The sequence below is a fragment of the Podarcis bocagei genome (genome assembly GCF_964188305.1).
Source record: "Podarcis bocagei genome assembly, chromosome: 15".
NCBI lineage: Eukaryota > Metazoa > Chordata > Lepidosauria > Squamata > Lacertidae > Podarcis > Podarcis bocagei.
Window position 1 is genome coordinate 31,863,405 of NC_138141.1, and position 16,661 is coordinate 31,880,065.

At 47.0% G+C, this 16,661-nt stretch overlaps 1 protein-coding gene across 4 annotated transcripts; it reads left to right on the forward strand.

Annotated features, from left to right (window-relative positions):
• Positions 1-32: 32 nt before the first annotated feature.
• TPST1 (tyrosylprotein sulfotransferase 1) lies at positions 33-13,040 on the forward strand. 4 transcript variants are annotated; one of them, XM_081173127.1, is made up of 7 exons: positions 33-178; positions 4,019-4,944; positions 8,954-9,152; positions 9,756-9,806; positions 10,165-10,236; positions 11,299-11,347; positions 12,437-13,040. In XM_081173127.1, exons 2-5 carry the CDS (start codon positions 4,100-4,102, stop codon positions 10,207-10,209), a joined length of 1,140 nt encoding a protein of 379 aa, XP_081029253.1. In that variant the 5' UTR covers positions 33-178; positions 4,019-4,099; the 3' UTR covers positions 10,210-10,236; positions 11,299-11,347; positions 12,437-13,040. The 4 variants fall into 4 exon arrangements, with proteins under 4 accessions (XP_081029253.1, XP_081029252.1, XP_081029254.1 ...); XM_081173126.1 differs by having other exon boundaries at positions 10,165-10,228; XM_081173128.1 differs by lacking the exon at positions 10,165-10,236.
• Positions 13,041-16,661: the final 3,621 nt, after the last annotated feature.

Here is a 16,661-nt window from a genome sequence, read left to right on the forward strand (position 1 = left end):
TGCCCATCACCCCTCGCGCCACCAATGGGGCGCGGCGACACAACGGCCAATCCTGGGAGGGCTTGTGATTTCCATGGCAGCGCCGCAGCGTACAGAGCGGACTAGGAGCCTGGCGAAGCTTGGAGGCGCAGCGGGAGCGGCGGGGACAGGATGGGATCCGCGAGGAGACCCCCGACAGGTAAAGTGGGAGCCCCCACTCCTTGCATCGCAGCGGCTTTCCTGTGTTGTGCATGCGGCTGATCCCTGAACTCCTGGGGGCGGGTAATCGGGAGCTCGGATCCCATTTAACCGACCGCAGAGCCGAGAAGACGACATCCTCTTTGCCTGCGTAGGTGCTGGCTTGATGCTTCTTACTATTTCTTTCTCGTGCTTTCTATAAACTCTGCGTTGTTGCTTTTTCAAAAAACGTGGATCGGGGGAGAGCGTCTCTGAGCATGCACAGATTCCATCAAGCCTGTTTCTTCGTATGTAGGCTTGTTCCCCAACAAAGGGTGCCTCCCACGTGCTCAGAGGTGCTTTGCCCTTACATTGATTTCCCCCCCTTTTTGTTGAAATAGAAAGTTTCTGATCACGCACAGAATTCCCCCACCTGCTTTATTTTAATCTGCTTTTACGCAGAAGACTGAAGCTGTATGTGTGTCGGAACTGTACTCTGCATGTGCTCGGAGGCGTTTTTAAAAATGCTCTTTTAAAGATACCAACCTCTTGAGAAGAGCAGCCGGCCAGCGTTGCCACCGAGGATTTTGAATGACTCAGTTGCCAGCTAAATAATTCATATTTGTGTTTCATTAATTGAGCAGAAAGTTTGTTAAGCCAGAAAAACCAGATATTTGTTTGTCTTTGATATTCTGGATGGTTTCTATTAGAGGTGTTTGTTTAAGATGTAGATAGAAAACCTTTCTGGTCATGTACAATAACTCCGTACCCTGTGGTGTTTGTTTTTTTTAATAAAAAAACTGCGTATAGTGGCCTGTACATGCTCAGAGAAACTGTTCTTTGCTGTATTTTTAATCAGCTTTCTGTTGGAAATGAAGGGTGTTTTATACCTGCTGGGATATACTGTGTCTTTATATTGATTGTAAATTGATTCTGAAATATATGGGGATCTCTGAGCAGGGCATTTTAAATTTAAAAAGATTGAGAAGGGGCCTCTGAACATGGTTAGAATGCCCCTTTGAAGAGAATCCTAACACAGCTTTCAGGAGATCTCATCCACTTACTTGCAAGAGGGCCTCTGTCCCAAATAATCTTTCTTACTATGCCTCATGGCACCCTGCAGCAGGTGGGTTGCATAAAAGATTAAGAGTCTGTAGACACAAACTTAAATGTCACAGGAGATGAGCCGGCTAATTTCCTGTCCAAGCTCGCCCCAGGTGAGCTGTTCAGTCAGTCTGCAGCAGCCCACCCAAATTGGATCATCCCAAGAGAGTTCAGTTCATTTACTCTTTATTCATTTCACAAGAGTTCCCGCTGCAAATCAATTTAGTTCCCCCCATCATCTTGAGTTAGTCATCTATGATTAATTTATTTCCCGACGTTAATATTCTGCCTGTGAACCCAGATCACCTCCCAATTCAATTTCCTCTGAGTTCGTTACCCACCCAGAAACACTTGAGGTATTTAGGGTGTTGGGGGGGGGGAAGAGAAATGTGCAGTGGCTTTCCTGCTAGAAACACTCCAATGACCCTTGAATATGTGAGTCTAGGACAAATTCATGGAGGATTCATGGCTATTGTGTGCCTCCACGGTCGGAGGCAGGAACACTTCTGAATACCAGTTGCTGGAAACCGCAGGAGGGGAGAGGGCTCTGGTGCTCAAATCCTGCTTACAGGTTTCCCACAGGCATAGTTGGCTGCTGTGAGACAGGATGCTGACTAGATGGACCATTGACCTGATCCAGCAAGCTTCTCTTGTGTTTCCTTTCTTCCCACTAGTCCTCTTTGCTGATGGATCCAAACTATATCTAGTCCTCCTTCCCATCTCCCACAGTGACCCACCAGATGGTTTGGGGAGGCCTACAAGCGGGGTGTGAATGGAGCAGCTCTTGCCTGTAATTCCCCCACAGTAACAGCATTCGGAGGTAGACTGCCTCTGAATGTGGAGCTTGCTTTCCTATCGTAGCTGCTGATAGCCTTTTCTGTCTCCATATGCTGATGCAGGTCCCCTTTTATAAGTCTTTGCAGCCACAAACAATAGCGGCTTGCTTTAAATAAAAAGATGGATTTTCCATGAATGGGCGCTGTGCATTATTCCACACAGAGTATCCTAGAATTGTCGAGTTGGAAAGGGACCCTAAGGGTCATTTAGTCCAACCCCCTGCAATGCAGGAATCTTAGGCAGAGAATCCATGACAGACGACCACCCAACCTCTGCTTAAAAACCTCCCATGAAAGAGAGTCTGCGTCCTTCAGAGGTAGTCCTCTAGGGATATCTGATCCTCTCCCATGAATTTCTTTGAGCTAATGGAGCCTCCATGTGCAGAGATGGTGTACCTCTGCATACTGTGCACTTGGGGACAAAGAGACACCTGCCTTGCCACCGCTGGGAGCAACATGTTGATGGGCCTTTGGCCTCACCCAGCAAAAGCAGCTGTCAAATCAAGATGGAATTAATTTGTCCAAATAGTCAGAATAACGAAACCTCAGCTGTTGGAGGCATCCGTCCCTGAAGGGGCGGCTTGGCGGTGCTTTTGGCTGCCTCTGCTTCATGGTGGGCAGGTCCAAACCTGTGTTTCCCTCTCCACCTGCTGCTGTTGTGGAAATGAGTCAGTTCAGCACCAAACAGCTGCTGGAGCAAGCTGGGGGTGGGGACAGGTGAGGGGGTGGAAGAGGCATAAAGTGAGGGGCTTGGTCAGGTGTGGAAGAAGCGAAAAGAGGGGGAGGTGGGGATGAAGAACAGCAGAGCAAGTGGGGGGGGGGCAGACCCTAATACAGTGGTACCTTGGGTTAAGTACTTAATTCGTTCCGGAGATCCGTTCTTAACGTGAAGCACCACTTTAGCTAATGGGGCTTCCTGCTGCCGCTGCACGATTTCTGTTCTCATCCTGAAGCAAAGTTCTTAACCCGAGGTACTATTTCTGGGTTAGCGGAGTCTGTAACCTGAAGCGTCTGTAACCTGAAGCGTATGTAACCCAAGGTACCACTGTATTATTATACGGCAACAGGGACTTAAAACAGCATCTGGGCACCTTGCAATGGGCTGCGCTGGTGACGGCAGCCCTTCATCTTAATTCCTCAGAGGTATCTGTACATATAAATGAACACCTTCAAATCTTAGGCTAATTTGTCTCACGGGCCTATGGCCCCAAGATGTTGAAGTGCCAAGGAGCACCCTTGTTTCAGTGTTAGAAACTCAGATCAATAATCTAATCGCCAAATGGCACCTTAAACCTTGGTTACGGTTGCCACAACAGAATGTCTAGGTGCCGTTTTTTCTCCATTGATCTTTGTTGTTCATTTCATTTCTATACCGCTTTATATTTTAAAGAATAAATTTCAAAGCTATTTACAGCACATTAAAACCATGCAGAATAAAACAAATTCAAGTTTCACATAAAATATTTCAGGTCCTTCTCTAAGTGACATTTTGCTTATCCCAGTCGCCAACCTGGCACCCAGAGATCTCCCTTGTGGTCACAGTTGGACCTGTGCCAGATGCAAAAATGTGCCTTGTTAATTTTGAACGCTGCCTTGCTCCTGGGGCAGACGGTACTGTAACCTGGGTGCTGCTGTTTCTGAGAAGTGTGTCATTTTGACCATGAGAAGAGGCTGCTAGATCACCGGCCAGTGGCCCATCTACTCCAGCATCCTGTTCTCAACAGTGGCCAACCAGATGCCCTTAATGGGAAACCTGCAAGTGAGACCCGTGCACAAGAACACTGGCACAGACAAGCCTTATTGCCTCTGACCACGGAGGCAGAACACAGCCTTTGATAGTCCTCCATGAATGTGTGTTGTTATGGGCTGGAGGAGGTTGTATGTAAATTGTCCTGACCGCAATTTCTTTCTTTCGCTTTCAGATCTAGCTTCTTCATGGTCTGAATCGTTGTCGTGGCCCAAGCGATCTGCTTCAGTCGTGTGAGGCACCGTTCTGCGCGAAGATGGTTGGCAAACTCAAGCAGAACCTGCTGCTGGCATGCCTGGTGGTGAGCTCAGTGACGGTCTTCTACCTGGGCCAGCACGCCATGGAGTGCCACCACCAGATGGAGGAACGCAGGCAGATAGTCCACCCGGAGCCGGTCAGGGCCACTCTGAGAGCTGGTTTGGGTTCGCCAGAGAATGTCACCTTGGCCTACCACAAAGACATGCCCTTGATCTTCATTGGAGGGGTCCCTCGGAGTGGCACCACCTTGATGCGGGCGATGCTGGACGCTCACCCGGACATCCGCTGCGGGGAAGAGACGCGGGTGATCCCCCGGATCCTGGCCGTCAAGCAGATGTGGGCTCGGTCGAGCAAGGAGAAGATCCGGCTCGATGAGGCCGGCGTCACGGACGAGGTCTTGGATTCGGCTATGAGGGCCTTCTTGCTGGAGATCATTGTGAAGCATGGGGAGCCAGCCCCATACCTGTGCAATAAGGACCCCTTTGCCCTCAAGTCCCTGGCGTACCTTGCCCGGATCTTCCCCAACGCCAAGTTCGTCTTGATGGTGCGGGACGGCCGGGCCTCCGTCCACTCCATGATCTCCAGGAAGGTCACCATCGCTGGCTTTGACCTCAGCAGCTACAGGGACTGCTTGACCAAGTGGAATCGGGCCATAGAGACCATGTATAACCAGTGCTTGGAGGCTGGCTTGGACCGTTGCATGATGGTCCATTACGAGCAGCTTGTCTTGCACCCTGAGAGGTGGCTACAAACGCTCCTCAAGTTCCTCCACATCCCGTGGGACCCTGCCGTTTTGCACCACGAAGAAATGATTGGGAAAGCCGGGGGCGTCTCCCTCTCAAAGTGAGTCGGTTCCTCCCTGGGGTGGGGGATCCCTTGAGGGTTTTCCAGAAAATCTTTGTAGGGAGAAAATTATCTTAAGGTGGGGTAGGGGACCTTTTTGAGCCACTTTTTCTTGGAGGGAATCTTCTGTGGGCCACATCGGGGTGGAAAAATTTTCACATTGGGCGACCAATGCTGGTTTCAGATAGTACGTGGGTAGATGAGTCTAAAAAGCTCGGGACACAAATATTCCTGGCCCCCTAGCGGTTATGGTGGCTCATTTACCAGAAGTAATGTGTTTAGCATTAACTCTGGAAGTGTATACAGTGGTACCTCTCGTTACGTACCTAATTTGTTCCGGAGGTCCGTTCTTAACCTGAAGCACCACTTTAGCTAATGGGGCCTCCTGCTGCTGCCGTGCCGCCGGAGCACAATTTCTGTTCTCATCCTTAAGCAAAGTTCTTAACCCAAGGTACTATTTCTGGGTTAGCGGAGTCTGTAACCTGACGCGTCTGTAACCTGAAGCATATGTAACCCGAGGTACCACTGTAGTTTGGTCAGAATCGAGTATTCATTTTTATAATTCTTCAAGAACATGCATAGCTCGTGCCTGTCTGACCATCCACTGTATTGTGTGTATCGTAGCTATAAAGTCCGCACACCGGGGTGAATCGTTATTGCTAACACTCCTGAAATACTTGCAACCCTACCCAGGCTATGAATCCCACCAAGCTATTTCTAACACAGATGCATCCATTTCCCTCATAAACCACTATTAAACTAAACTCTTTCCTAGCACTAACAGAACATAAGATGTGTTGAGACTGCGCTCCTTTCGTGCAACACCTAGTGCATGTGCTTCATTCACACAGCCCTAAAATCTGGTCCTGCTGGGAAGAGTTTTGAGGGGGCGGGGAGGGCATTCAGCTATTGGGCCTGAACTTCCCCACCCCGCTGCTGCAGATAGTTTTGTTCTAATATTAGCATTTTAATCTTGCTTACCTTTAGTAAGTAAGTATTCCATTTTATGTCCTATATAAATCTCCACCCCGCCCTGCTTTACCTCGGTCATATTTGATTAGGAAAAAGAAACTTAAAATGTGGTTTCCGTAGTAGTCTGAAAGGGCAGGGAAAGACTTTTGAGATGGGCTTGTCTGAAAGGCTTTTTGAGGTTGGTTCTGGCGTTGATCACAAATCCCTATGCTCAGTGTATGTTCAGAGGCACCCCGAACCCTAATGCTTTTCACATGTGTGCCTGGCTGAGTTAATGATATTATACTTGGTTCTGAGTGGTGGGCACTGGGGTTCTAGTAAAGGTTGAAGGATGTCCCGTGGGCTGGAAATCTGCCCTCCCCTGATGATTGTGATTGGCACTCTCGAGACACACCCCCTAGCAGTGAGGACTTCCAGGCCAAGGTTTGGAACTTCTTTTGGCTTGGGGTGCTTCACCACGAAGCTGTCTTTGATACTGTCTCTGGCTGCTGCCCTTGTAGGCTGCTAAATCTCACCTTTGAAGAGGTGGAAGGGTCCTCTCTTTGTAGGGTTCCAGCCTGTTTTGGAGCCATGCATGAACACCACAGTTGGCTCAGTGGCACGGCATCTCCTTTGCATATGGACAGGGCATTCTCATTCTCCTGCCCTTCCACCTGGATGTGATAAAAATAGATCTCTTTGGGTGCCTCTCATCTTAGCTGGGGGCTGGCAGGACTGGGAGGGAAATGCCATTTGAGAAACTTCTCTTGATCAGCCTTGCAGAGACGCAGATCTCAATCAAGAGGCTTGCGGCGGTACTTAAAAGCAGTTTCCATGGGCTAATCAAGCTCATTAAGACAGTTTGCAAAATATATGTGTGTGTCTTTTGGGGTAGAAGAACAGGGGAAGAGTTAAAAGAGGGGAAAGGGAGCCCAGTTCATTCCTCCCTTCTCTCTCTAATGATTCCATCCATCTCCCATTACGAAACAATATTTACTTTGAGCTCAGTGGCCTTTGCTGGCGTGTTCCAGCCTGAGCTGTTTTCTGGCCTCTGGATAACCAGGCCTTCTTGCATTTGTCGCTCTGGGCGACTCTGCAGCCCTCTAGCAATTTCCGGGCGTGTTTTTCCTATCTCCTGCTTCGAAAGCTGGCGCAAGGGCGTCCAAAGGGAGGCTTTTCACAGGGAAGGGGTTGGCACCAGCGCAGATCAGCACGGGACTCTCTGTGGCTTGGGGGCATCGCCAGCGTGGCTGCTGGCAGGCAGTCTTGCCATAGCTGAGTGCTGAAAAATTCAGGCATTTGCCCTCTCCTTGATGGAAAACATCTGTGTCTGCAACAGCCTCTGAAAGGGGGGGGGGGAGGTGTCATTTTCCCCGGAGAGGATCTGGGCCAAGTTTCCTTTTCATTACTGTAAGCAAAACCCACAAATCTGCAAGAAGGAATGTGCAACGTTTGTGTGTGTGTGTTGGTTTGTTCACTGGCTTATCTTCTCTTAGGATGTGGCGATGGGGGGGGGTGTGGTGTCTGGATTTCAGTCTGTTCAGCTATTATTATAAGAAGAACTCTTGCTTCCTACATCAGACTGACCAGATGCTACCAGGAAACCTACTGGCCAGAGTCATCCCCTCCTCTCACTCATTCTAGGATGGGGATGGAGAGAGACTCTGCTCCCATCCTCCTTTTTTGAGTTTTGCATTTGTTCCCCCACCCAGCCTGGGCTGCTGTGAAAGTGTAGCACCGTATTGACAATCCATTAAGGGAGCTCTGTGTCCAAGAGCATCAGAATGCCTGGGATTCTATTTTAATCTGCTGTGAAATCCAAGGATTGGCAATTCAGGGCAGAGTTTCTGTCTGGAGCAGTGCTTTACCTTGGCAGATGCAAGTTCCCAAAGCTGACGTTGGCTGGGTAGTGAGAGGGAGAGAAGAGCCATAGCCCAGTGGTGTCTCTAGGCAGGGCTGGGAGGGAGCCCTGTCTAAACCCTGGGGAACCATGCTGCCAGTCTGTGTAGGCACGACTGAGCTGGATGGGTCCAATAAGGCAGTTTCCTGTGTATGGAAAGGAAGACAACTCCAACCCCTTCCAAATTCTCCTGCTCCTAGCTGTGCTCTCCCTCTTTGCTGGGCTTATCTCTGGCCTCTTGAGTCACCCATAGAAGAAACTGTGATGTGTGAGCCTTCCCCTGCCCTGGAAAAGTCTGTGTGGTTTAAACTAATTCATGGAGGGAAAAGCTGTGATAAGTGGCTGCTAGCCATGATGTCTATGCTCTGCCTTCGCTGTCAGAGGCTTCTGAATGTCAGCTGCTGGAAACTGCAGGAGGAGAAAGGGCTCCCTTTGAGGCACCTGGCTGGCCACTGTGCGAACAGGGTGTGGACCAGATGGGCCTGATCCAGCAGGCTCTTCTTATGCACCTTTGGGAAAGCTTCCAAGCCACTATATTCTCCAGAATATACAGAGCAAATCTATGGGCTCTGGGTGGCTGTGGATTTTTGTAGCTGTCTTGATGTATTTTTCCCCAGCAGGCTTCTCTTAAGTGTGCAAATAAAATCCAGTGTTTTGATCAATACAGTCATACCTCGGGTTACAGCCGCTTCAGGTTGCGTTTTTTCAGGTTGCGGACCACCGAAACCCGGACGTACCGGAATGGGTTACTTCCGGGTTTCAGCGGTCGCACATACGCAGAAGTGCCGAATCGCAACCCGCGCATGCGCACACACGCAGACATGGGTTGTGAACACGCATCCCGTACAGATCACGTTCGCAACCCGAGCGTCCACTGTACCTGGAAATACATTTATGTATTGCATGTATATGCCACCTTTTCTTCCAAGGAGCACAGGGTGGTGTACAGGTGTTCTCCCTCTCATTTAACCCTCACAATACCCCTGTGAAGTAGGTTAGGCTGAGAGGCAGTGCGTGGCCCAAGGTCACCCAGCTGAGCATCGTGGCCAAATTTGGGAGGTGGAGGTGGGGTTGAACCTTGTGCAACACACTAACCACAGCACCATACTGGCTTTAAATGTGATCATTTTTTAAAAGAAAAATTCCTTTCTTTTGCAGAGTTGAAAGATCTACCGACCAAGTAATCAAGCCAGTGAACGTGGAAGCTTTGTCAAAATGGGTGGGGAAGATCCCCGATGACGTCCTTCACGACATGCCTGTGATTGCCCCGATGCTGGCGAAACTTGGCTATGACCCCTACGCCAACCCCCCTAACTACGGGAAGCCGGATCAGAAAGTTTTGGAAAACACTAGAAGGGTAACAGACAAGGCTTATTGTTACTATAATATTGTTATTTACCTAGAATGATACACTGCACTGTTGGCAAAACTGAAGCCCCAAGGAGCATACAGTTAGCATTTGACGTATCTTCATGGTCTTCCACACTCCCCTCCCCCCTCAAAAAAGAGAAAGTGCTTCTGTCAATTTTTATCGTCTTTTCTTTAAATTTATTAAAGCTTTTCAAGTTTCAAGTGGCTTTAAACAGGCTTATTCTTTCTGTTTCTGGATTTTTTTTTAGCTTGATGCTTTGTTTCGCTGCTGATATTTGTTATCTGAGTTGAGCATCTTTGTCATAGTTTTTGTTCCCTTGTTAAGTTGCCACATTCATCCTGTCTCAAAGGTACTTGAGAGAAACACATATATTATTTCATTTCCCAAGGAGCTTACACCGGCCTCCATTTTAGCTCCATAAAACCCCCGTAAAGTCAATATGGTAGTGACTGGGCCAAGGTCACTCAGTGAACTCCACAGCTTGTGTGGGGCTGTGAACCCACATCTAACTATAACACTGCACCAGCTCTGAATTAAATCAAAACTTGTGTTTAAAAAGGTTTAAAAGCGTGCTTGTTTTCTTTGAAGGTCTACAAAGGAGAATTTCAACTTCCTGACTTTCTCAAAGGAGTGCCACAGGTAAGGCGCCTTGGAAGCATTCGTCTTGCCTGTTGCACCATAAATATTTTTGGCCTGTCCATCAACTCATTTGGAGGACCTTTCTTCATCTTAATTGAGTTTGAACTAATGGAAAATTTAAAAATACATGACACATGAGGGGGGGAAAGCAACAGAGGGCAGAGGAAAAAGCAAGCTTGGGTACAAATTCTTTTAAAGGTTTACAGTTCAGATTACCAACCCGCCTTTGGAAATATAACACACAATACTATTCTCCTGTGAAATGAACTCCTCTTTTTTAAAAACCCCTTGGTCAAACTCGAGGCGAGAGTTTTCGTTCCATCCTTAAATGAGCCGTGGCCCTTTCTTCTCATTGCAGCTGCGGAAGACTGTAGAAAGGAAGCCCCAAGCCAAGATAAAATGATTGAGGAGCTGATGTGAAAGTATAGTAGTGTGTGGTGTCTGTCTTGTGTTTCCCCAAACACGGACCCCCGCCCCCCATTTTTGGCTGCAGGCACTGGAATTCCTCGCACCCAGCTCCTTTCATTCACATGCATGTATGTGTGTGTTCTGTGTTTCACCTGCTTGGTGCACACAGGAAGGTAGTTCCTTTGGTCTCTGCTGTCCCTCTGGGCCTCCCTGCCTTGGCTGGCTGTCTCTAACCTGAAGCTGTAGAGGATCTGCCCCTGTTTGGCTTCATATGCTGCCTTGGCTCTGCTCCGCTCCAGACTTTGCGTGCTCATCACCCCCATAAAATAAAGTGTTGCAGAAGCTGTGTATTTTCATTAGAATTGGCATCTAAGTAAAGTCTCTCTCTCTCTCTCTCTCTCTCTCTCTCTCTCTCTCTCTCTCTCTCTCTCTCTCTTAGTTCATCTGTCCCCCTATATTCTCACTCAACAAATCCTGTCCCTTATGGAGCCAAAAATAATGATTATTTACGGCAGCCTTTGGCAAATGGGGGCACTCCAGATGTTGTTGTTGGACTACAACTCCCATCAGCCCCCAGACAGGCACTGTGGCAAAACAGTATGCTGGTCTAGACAGAACTGGCAGAGCCCTTTGTATGCTCTTATTAACAGACCTTTTTTGTTCCAGTCTGCTTTTAAGTAAGATGGTTCATAAGGAGCTCTTGCACTGATCGTTCCCCAGCACCTGCTCTTCTGGGGTAGACTGTCTCTGCAGTAGGATGTTCCATTTAGTCAACTAAACCCCAACCAACCAATAGACCACTTCCCCCTTCCCCCTCCTCATTTCCATGTATTTCTGTTGTCCTGTTATTTACATTGCTGGCCATCACTAAACTTTGTGGCAGTGAGTTTCATAAACTCATTCTGCGTGAAAAGCATAATTGAATTGTTACCAGTCAGTTTTATGGGGTGACAACCCCCTCACTGGTATTTGCCTTTTGCCTTTTCCTGTTTACTAACAAGCATAATTGATTTTAATGGACAGCTGGTATTTACTTGTGAAATTAATGTGCCTTCCATCTCTCTCTCTCTCTCTCTCTCTCTAGGCTGATGTGCTGAAATAGAAGTCCTGGTGGAGTTAATTGTGCTTAATTGGTAATAAAAGAGAACATCCTGTCTTTCAACCTCTCTTTGTTAACACAAAGTATATTAGTATATGGCTGGGGTGGGGGGAAGGTTTATTCTTGCCTTCTGCTTTGAGCCCACCCTCACTGGGTTGTGTTCTCCACAAGCACTCTTGAGATGAGCATGGTAATAAGTGTAAATGTCTAGTGCGTTGTCTCCAGTGAGGGTGAAAACCTTGCAAGTTGTGGTTGAATGTGATGGGCCCCTCTTGGGAGGAAAGCCGCCTCCTGATCACCATACTCTGAGTAGACCCACTGAAATCCACACTATGCAATTAAAGCACTATCATGCCACTTTAAACTCACGGCTTTCCACAAAGTATCCTGGGATTTACGGCTCCCAGAGTTCCCTTGGAAGAGGAATTGATTGTTAAACCACTCTAGAAACTATATGCGGCATTTAGCATTAGCTGAAAAAAGTAACTCATAGATTATGTGAAGCCAAAGGCTCAGAGGAGCTTGAAAAATTCTGTGCTGCTTAATGGGATTTTAACAAATACAGACACTCTGAACTCCCTCTCTACAGCACAACTTAAAATTAGGCTTTCCTAACAGTCTTAAGTACTCTACCATCCCAATATTAAGACTTTTATGGATATACTGTGCTGCTTTTATGTATTTTTAGTATATTGATTTTAATTTAGATATATACAAAAAGAATTAGTAGGTTCTGGCTATCATTGGCTCTGGCGCCACCTACTGTTTGACTCCCTGTCTTCCACCCTACCAGCCACAATAGGCAGCTGCATCAGTCACAGAGCAGAGGCGCTTGTTGCACGTGTTTGCATGCTAAGCTCCTGTCAATGGCCCAGAGTGGTGTTAACATATGGAGCTGCCATACACTGAGTCAGGCCATTGGACAATCTAGCCTTGGTATTAACTACACGGACTGGCAGCGTTTCACCAGGGTTACTGGCAGGAGTCCTCCCTGCCCTACTTGGAGATTGGAACCTGGGATCTTCTGCATGCAAAAAGGAATGAGTCACTGCCCCAAAGCTGCTGCAGGTAGCCCACCCTTGAGTTGCACTTGCTGAAATCTTTTTTTTCCTCTTTTGACCAGGGACGTCAGCTGCCCTTTTGAGGAAAGCATTGGGGTGGAATCGTCAAGAACCTGCTGAGCTGTTCTGTTTGTTCAGAATTTTTTTTTTCATCCTGTGGTTTTTGTTTTGCTTTTTAAAAGGGGGTATATTTGTGGGAGGTGAAGGGGGTTGTGCACACATGTTAACCCTCTGTGTCTTAGTCCTCGTGCCATTGACTCCATAGCGGCCCCTCTGAAATGCTGGAGCTATTTTGAGTGAGTGATTCCAGGATCACTGTGCACTGCAGCTGGAGATCTTGTCTGTGCAAACCTCTTCAGAACGAGTGGACAGCGAGCAAAAGTACTTTGCTGTGCACACATGCCATTTGATATCCACCGTGCTTGTGCAGGAGACGTTCTCCATGAATTCATCCCATGGCCAAATTCTTAAGACTCATTGCTGGAAATCCAGGACTGTATTTCTCCATTTACACAGCTCCTCTGAAAGCCATAGGAGCAGAGATTGCTTGGACTGAGCTTGGAGATGCCTAGGCTGCCTGCCTTTTCTCTCTTGTTCTTGCACCTTAGTTTTTACCAGAGCGGGTTTTTGTAAAAACAAAACAAAACACAGATTTGGAATGTCAAATATGTGATTTTTTTGGGGGGGGGAAGGTGTTTCTCTGCTGGTTTGAAGATATTTACCTGTGGCCTGCAAGTGTGTGAGCAGCAGGCTGTGACCACACTGGTGAATGTTGGTTTATCTGCATGCCTACCCACTTAGCTGACAATAGGTGGTCGTTGCTTGATGGGGGTGGAGGAAGGGAGACTTGGACTGCATCCCCCTTGTCCCATCATCCCAAACAGGACATGGACAATATCAAGGTCAAGTGTGCAGAGTATCTGCGAGGCAATTATTCCCATGAATGTCATTAGGGGCAAAGATCATTCCACACCAGGAGTGCCACCACTAAGAATGCCCTGCTATGGCTGTCACCTGCCTCACCTCTAAAGACATTGGCATCCGGAGCAGGGCTTTCTGACACAGATCCTAAAGAAAAGGTATGTTAGGATCATAAAAAGAGCCTGCTGGATGGATCAGGCCAATGGCCCATCTAGTCCAACATCCTGGCCAACCAGATGCCCCAATGGGAAACCCGCAAACAAGACTCGAACACAAGCCTGTGGCTTCCAGCAACTGGGATTCAGAAGTACCACTGCCTCTGACCATGGAGGCAGAGCATAGCCATTGATCACCCTCTCCCCATGAATTTGCCCAGTCCTCTTTTAAAGCCATCTAGGTTGGTGGCCACTGCTGCCTCCTTTGTGATGGAGCATATGTGCTCTATGAGCCAGTGCTTTCTTTGATCTGTCCATAAATTTGCAAGGGAGCAGATGGTCTTTTGGATAACAAGTGTGGCTTGGCATGCCAGATCAAAACTTTAAAATGTTTTCTTTACCTTCAAATCTCAGGGACTGGTGTAGAGTGGACCAAGACTCCATGGTGGCTGAGCATGGGGAATTGGGAATGGCAGCAAATACGATCTCACGGCTGAAAGCTGCCCATGCCAAATTCCCCCTCTGCCTCCCATGTTTACATTTCAGAATGGCTGAGCCCTTGGGCCTCAGTGGTACAGCATCTGCTTTGTACGCAGGAGGTCCTAGGTTCAATCCCCAATGGCAGCACAGGATCATAGAATCCTATTCCAGGTAGGGTTTGGAATCTCCTGAAAGCCCAGGGGAGCCACAGCCAGTCAGCATAGATAGTGGTTGGACTCTGCTTGGTAGAAGGTCAGATTTCAGTCAGGGTGCAAAGCCCTGCTCACCTATATAAGCAAAGTAGCCATTTCCCAGTTCAGCCCAAGCTCATCATTTGGGATTCTTATGAATATGGAATAAGGGTAATCCCACATTCACCACCTCTCAGATGCTATAAAAAATAATAAAAGTGCCTCTTTTCCTGTTTTCTAACATTGACATACTAGAAGGCTTAAGGCCAAGTCTGTAAAGGGTGTCAAAACCCAGAACTATTGGAAGACAAAAAAATTATAAAATGCACTGCAGTTCAGCAATAGACAATCTGAGGGTAACCTCTGCTGGAGGAAGGAGAAAAAGCTGCTTTGGAAATCCTGAGTTGCAGCAACACCCAACATAACAGAAAACTGGCCAGTATTTTCCTTAACATTTAAAGGCTTATCACTGGTAGACAAGCTTTTGCCAACCTGGTGCCCTCCAGTTATTTTGGACTACAGTTCTTATCAGCCTCAGTTGTAGTCCAGAACATGTGGAGGACATGAAGCTGGTGATGGCTGTGCTAATTTGTCAAAATACCACTTTTTGGCAATTTCTATTTAAAGTTTTGAAACCAGTTTCATTGAGGTATCGACAGACACTCAAGATTAGGAAAGTGTCATCACAGGTTACACTTGTTCCTTATCATTCAGCTGTGAATTAAAAGGCCAGGAGAAGAAGACTCTTCTCCCCAAATGCACAGAGTTTACAATTCGACCGATCTAAACATCTTTTCATCTTCTGGTCACCCTTCAGAGTAACCAAGAGAATGGACAGGGCAATATAAAACAGAGGTGCAATGCAAGACTTTCTCAGACACTGTAGCAACAACCCTGCCATGCCCTCTTCTGTTTGACAGTTTCACAGCTTGAGCTGTAGACTACTCACAACTCCCACCTGGAATAAGGAGAGCTATAATTTTACCTTGCAGTGGGTGTCAGGCCCATAAAAAAGAAGCTGGCAACCTTGCCCCTGCCTTTTCTCCCTCCAATAATATTTAATGTACAGGTGGACGTTGTTTTAACATTGGTGGAAAACCTGTTTCAGCCAAAGATTTGCATTCTTAGTGTTTGGCACATTGAGAGCAAAAGCAGGCAAAGCAATGCATGCAATTCTTACCTACCTTTAGTAGGTTATTTTCCGGCTAGATAAAAGTCAGAGTTTGTTCTACAGCTACACCTCTTCAGGACAAGGAAGAGGCATTGCAGTGCAAGAAAACATTCCACCCAGGCAAAACCACCTAAAGGGTGCACAGCAGGGCTGGCAAGGGTGTGTGGCTCGATAAGGCAAAACTCATTCGGGGGGAAACTGCTGAAACTAAAAGTTTCACCTTTTAATTTCAGATAGGGAGACTGATCTTTCAAGAGCCATAAAATATGCTTCTCCTAAATAAGATATTCATTGTTAGCAAAGCTGTCAATCTTATACTAGGTTTTTCTGAATGTGTTGTGTGGTTATAAACCGCAGCAGGGGAGGGTGCTCTTGTGGTTGAATCCTGCTTTCAGGTTTCCCATTGAGGCACCCGGTTGGTCACAGTAAGAAGAGGATGCTGGACTAGATTGGCAGCTGGCCTAATTCAGGAGGCTGTTACGTTCTTAAATTCTTAACTGGCATATGCCTTGGTAATGCTGCTGCCATTTATATATAACAGTTTTTAAAAAGCATTGTTGTATGACCCCAGCGCCAATAATCATTATCTCTTTATCCAGGGAATGTGAATGAAACAAACCAGATTAATTTTGTGTGTGTGTCTTTAATTCTAGTTTTCTTTCATTTGTTGTTTTTCTTTAACTTTTTCGTTCTTGTGTGTTTTTGAAGTGTATGTTCTTGTTTAAATAAGTAAAAAATGTTTTTTAAAAAATACTGCTGCCGTTACCAGTATTTCAGGAGCGCTGTATGTATTGTTTTTGTGCTATTGCAAAACTGACAAAGTTTCAGGAAGCATGTAATTCTAGTTATGTGTATTAAAAAAAAAAAGTTTTGCTGATTTATTCCATAGTCATTGGTAATTCTGTTAAGTACACAGCTTAGGGAATTTTCTGATTAAGTGGCCTATAATTTGTTTTCAAAATAAAAAACTGGTTTGTGTGGACTATGCCAATAAATGTGTCCTATAAATGAATATAATTTAGCAGGGGAAGATTTCCCCCATTTGTCGTGGGCAAGAGGATGAAGATTTGGTTCCTTCTCCATCATTATGAAAGGCTGAAGACAAAAGAGGCCTGCATCCCGTTGCCATGGAGACGGGATGAGTCAAGATGGTACCCACTCAGACAGTAGGTCGAAAGAAGAAAGCGACCCTCTCTGTCTCTATGGCAGCAAGAAAGCCGCAGGCTCACCGCTTCTCGTCGCTATGGGAGACAGAGCTTTCCCTCTCCCCGCGTATTTTGGACTGAACCAATAGGATGTGAGGGTTCCTTACGACACGCCCCTCCCATTGCAACGCCTACTTTCCCCCTCTGCCTCCTCCCCACCTAGG

Bases quoted from the DNA above. Each gene is read 5' to 3' on its own strand.
- TPST1 (XM_081173127.1), top strand. From the start codon at position 4,100: ATGGTTGGCAAACTCAAGCAGAACCTGCTGCTGGCATGCCTGGTGGTG. The intron at 9,153-9,755 runs GTAACAGACAAG...TTTTCTTTGAAG, and splicing joins TTTTGGAAAACACTAGAAGG to GTCTACAAAGGAGAATTTCA. The intron at 9,807-10,164 runs GTAAGGCGCCTT...TTCTCATTGCAG, and splicing joins TTCTCAAAGGAGTGCCACAG to CTGCGGAAGACTGTAGAAAG.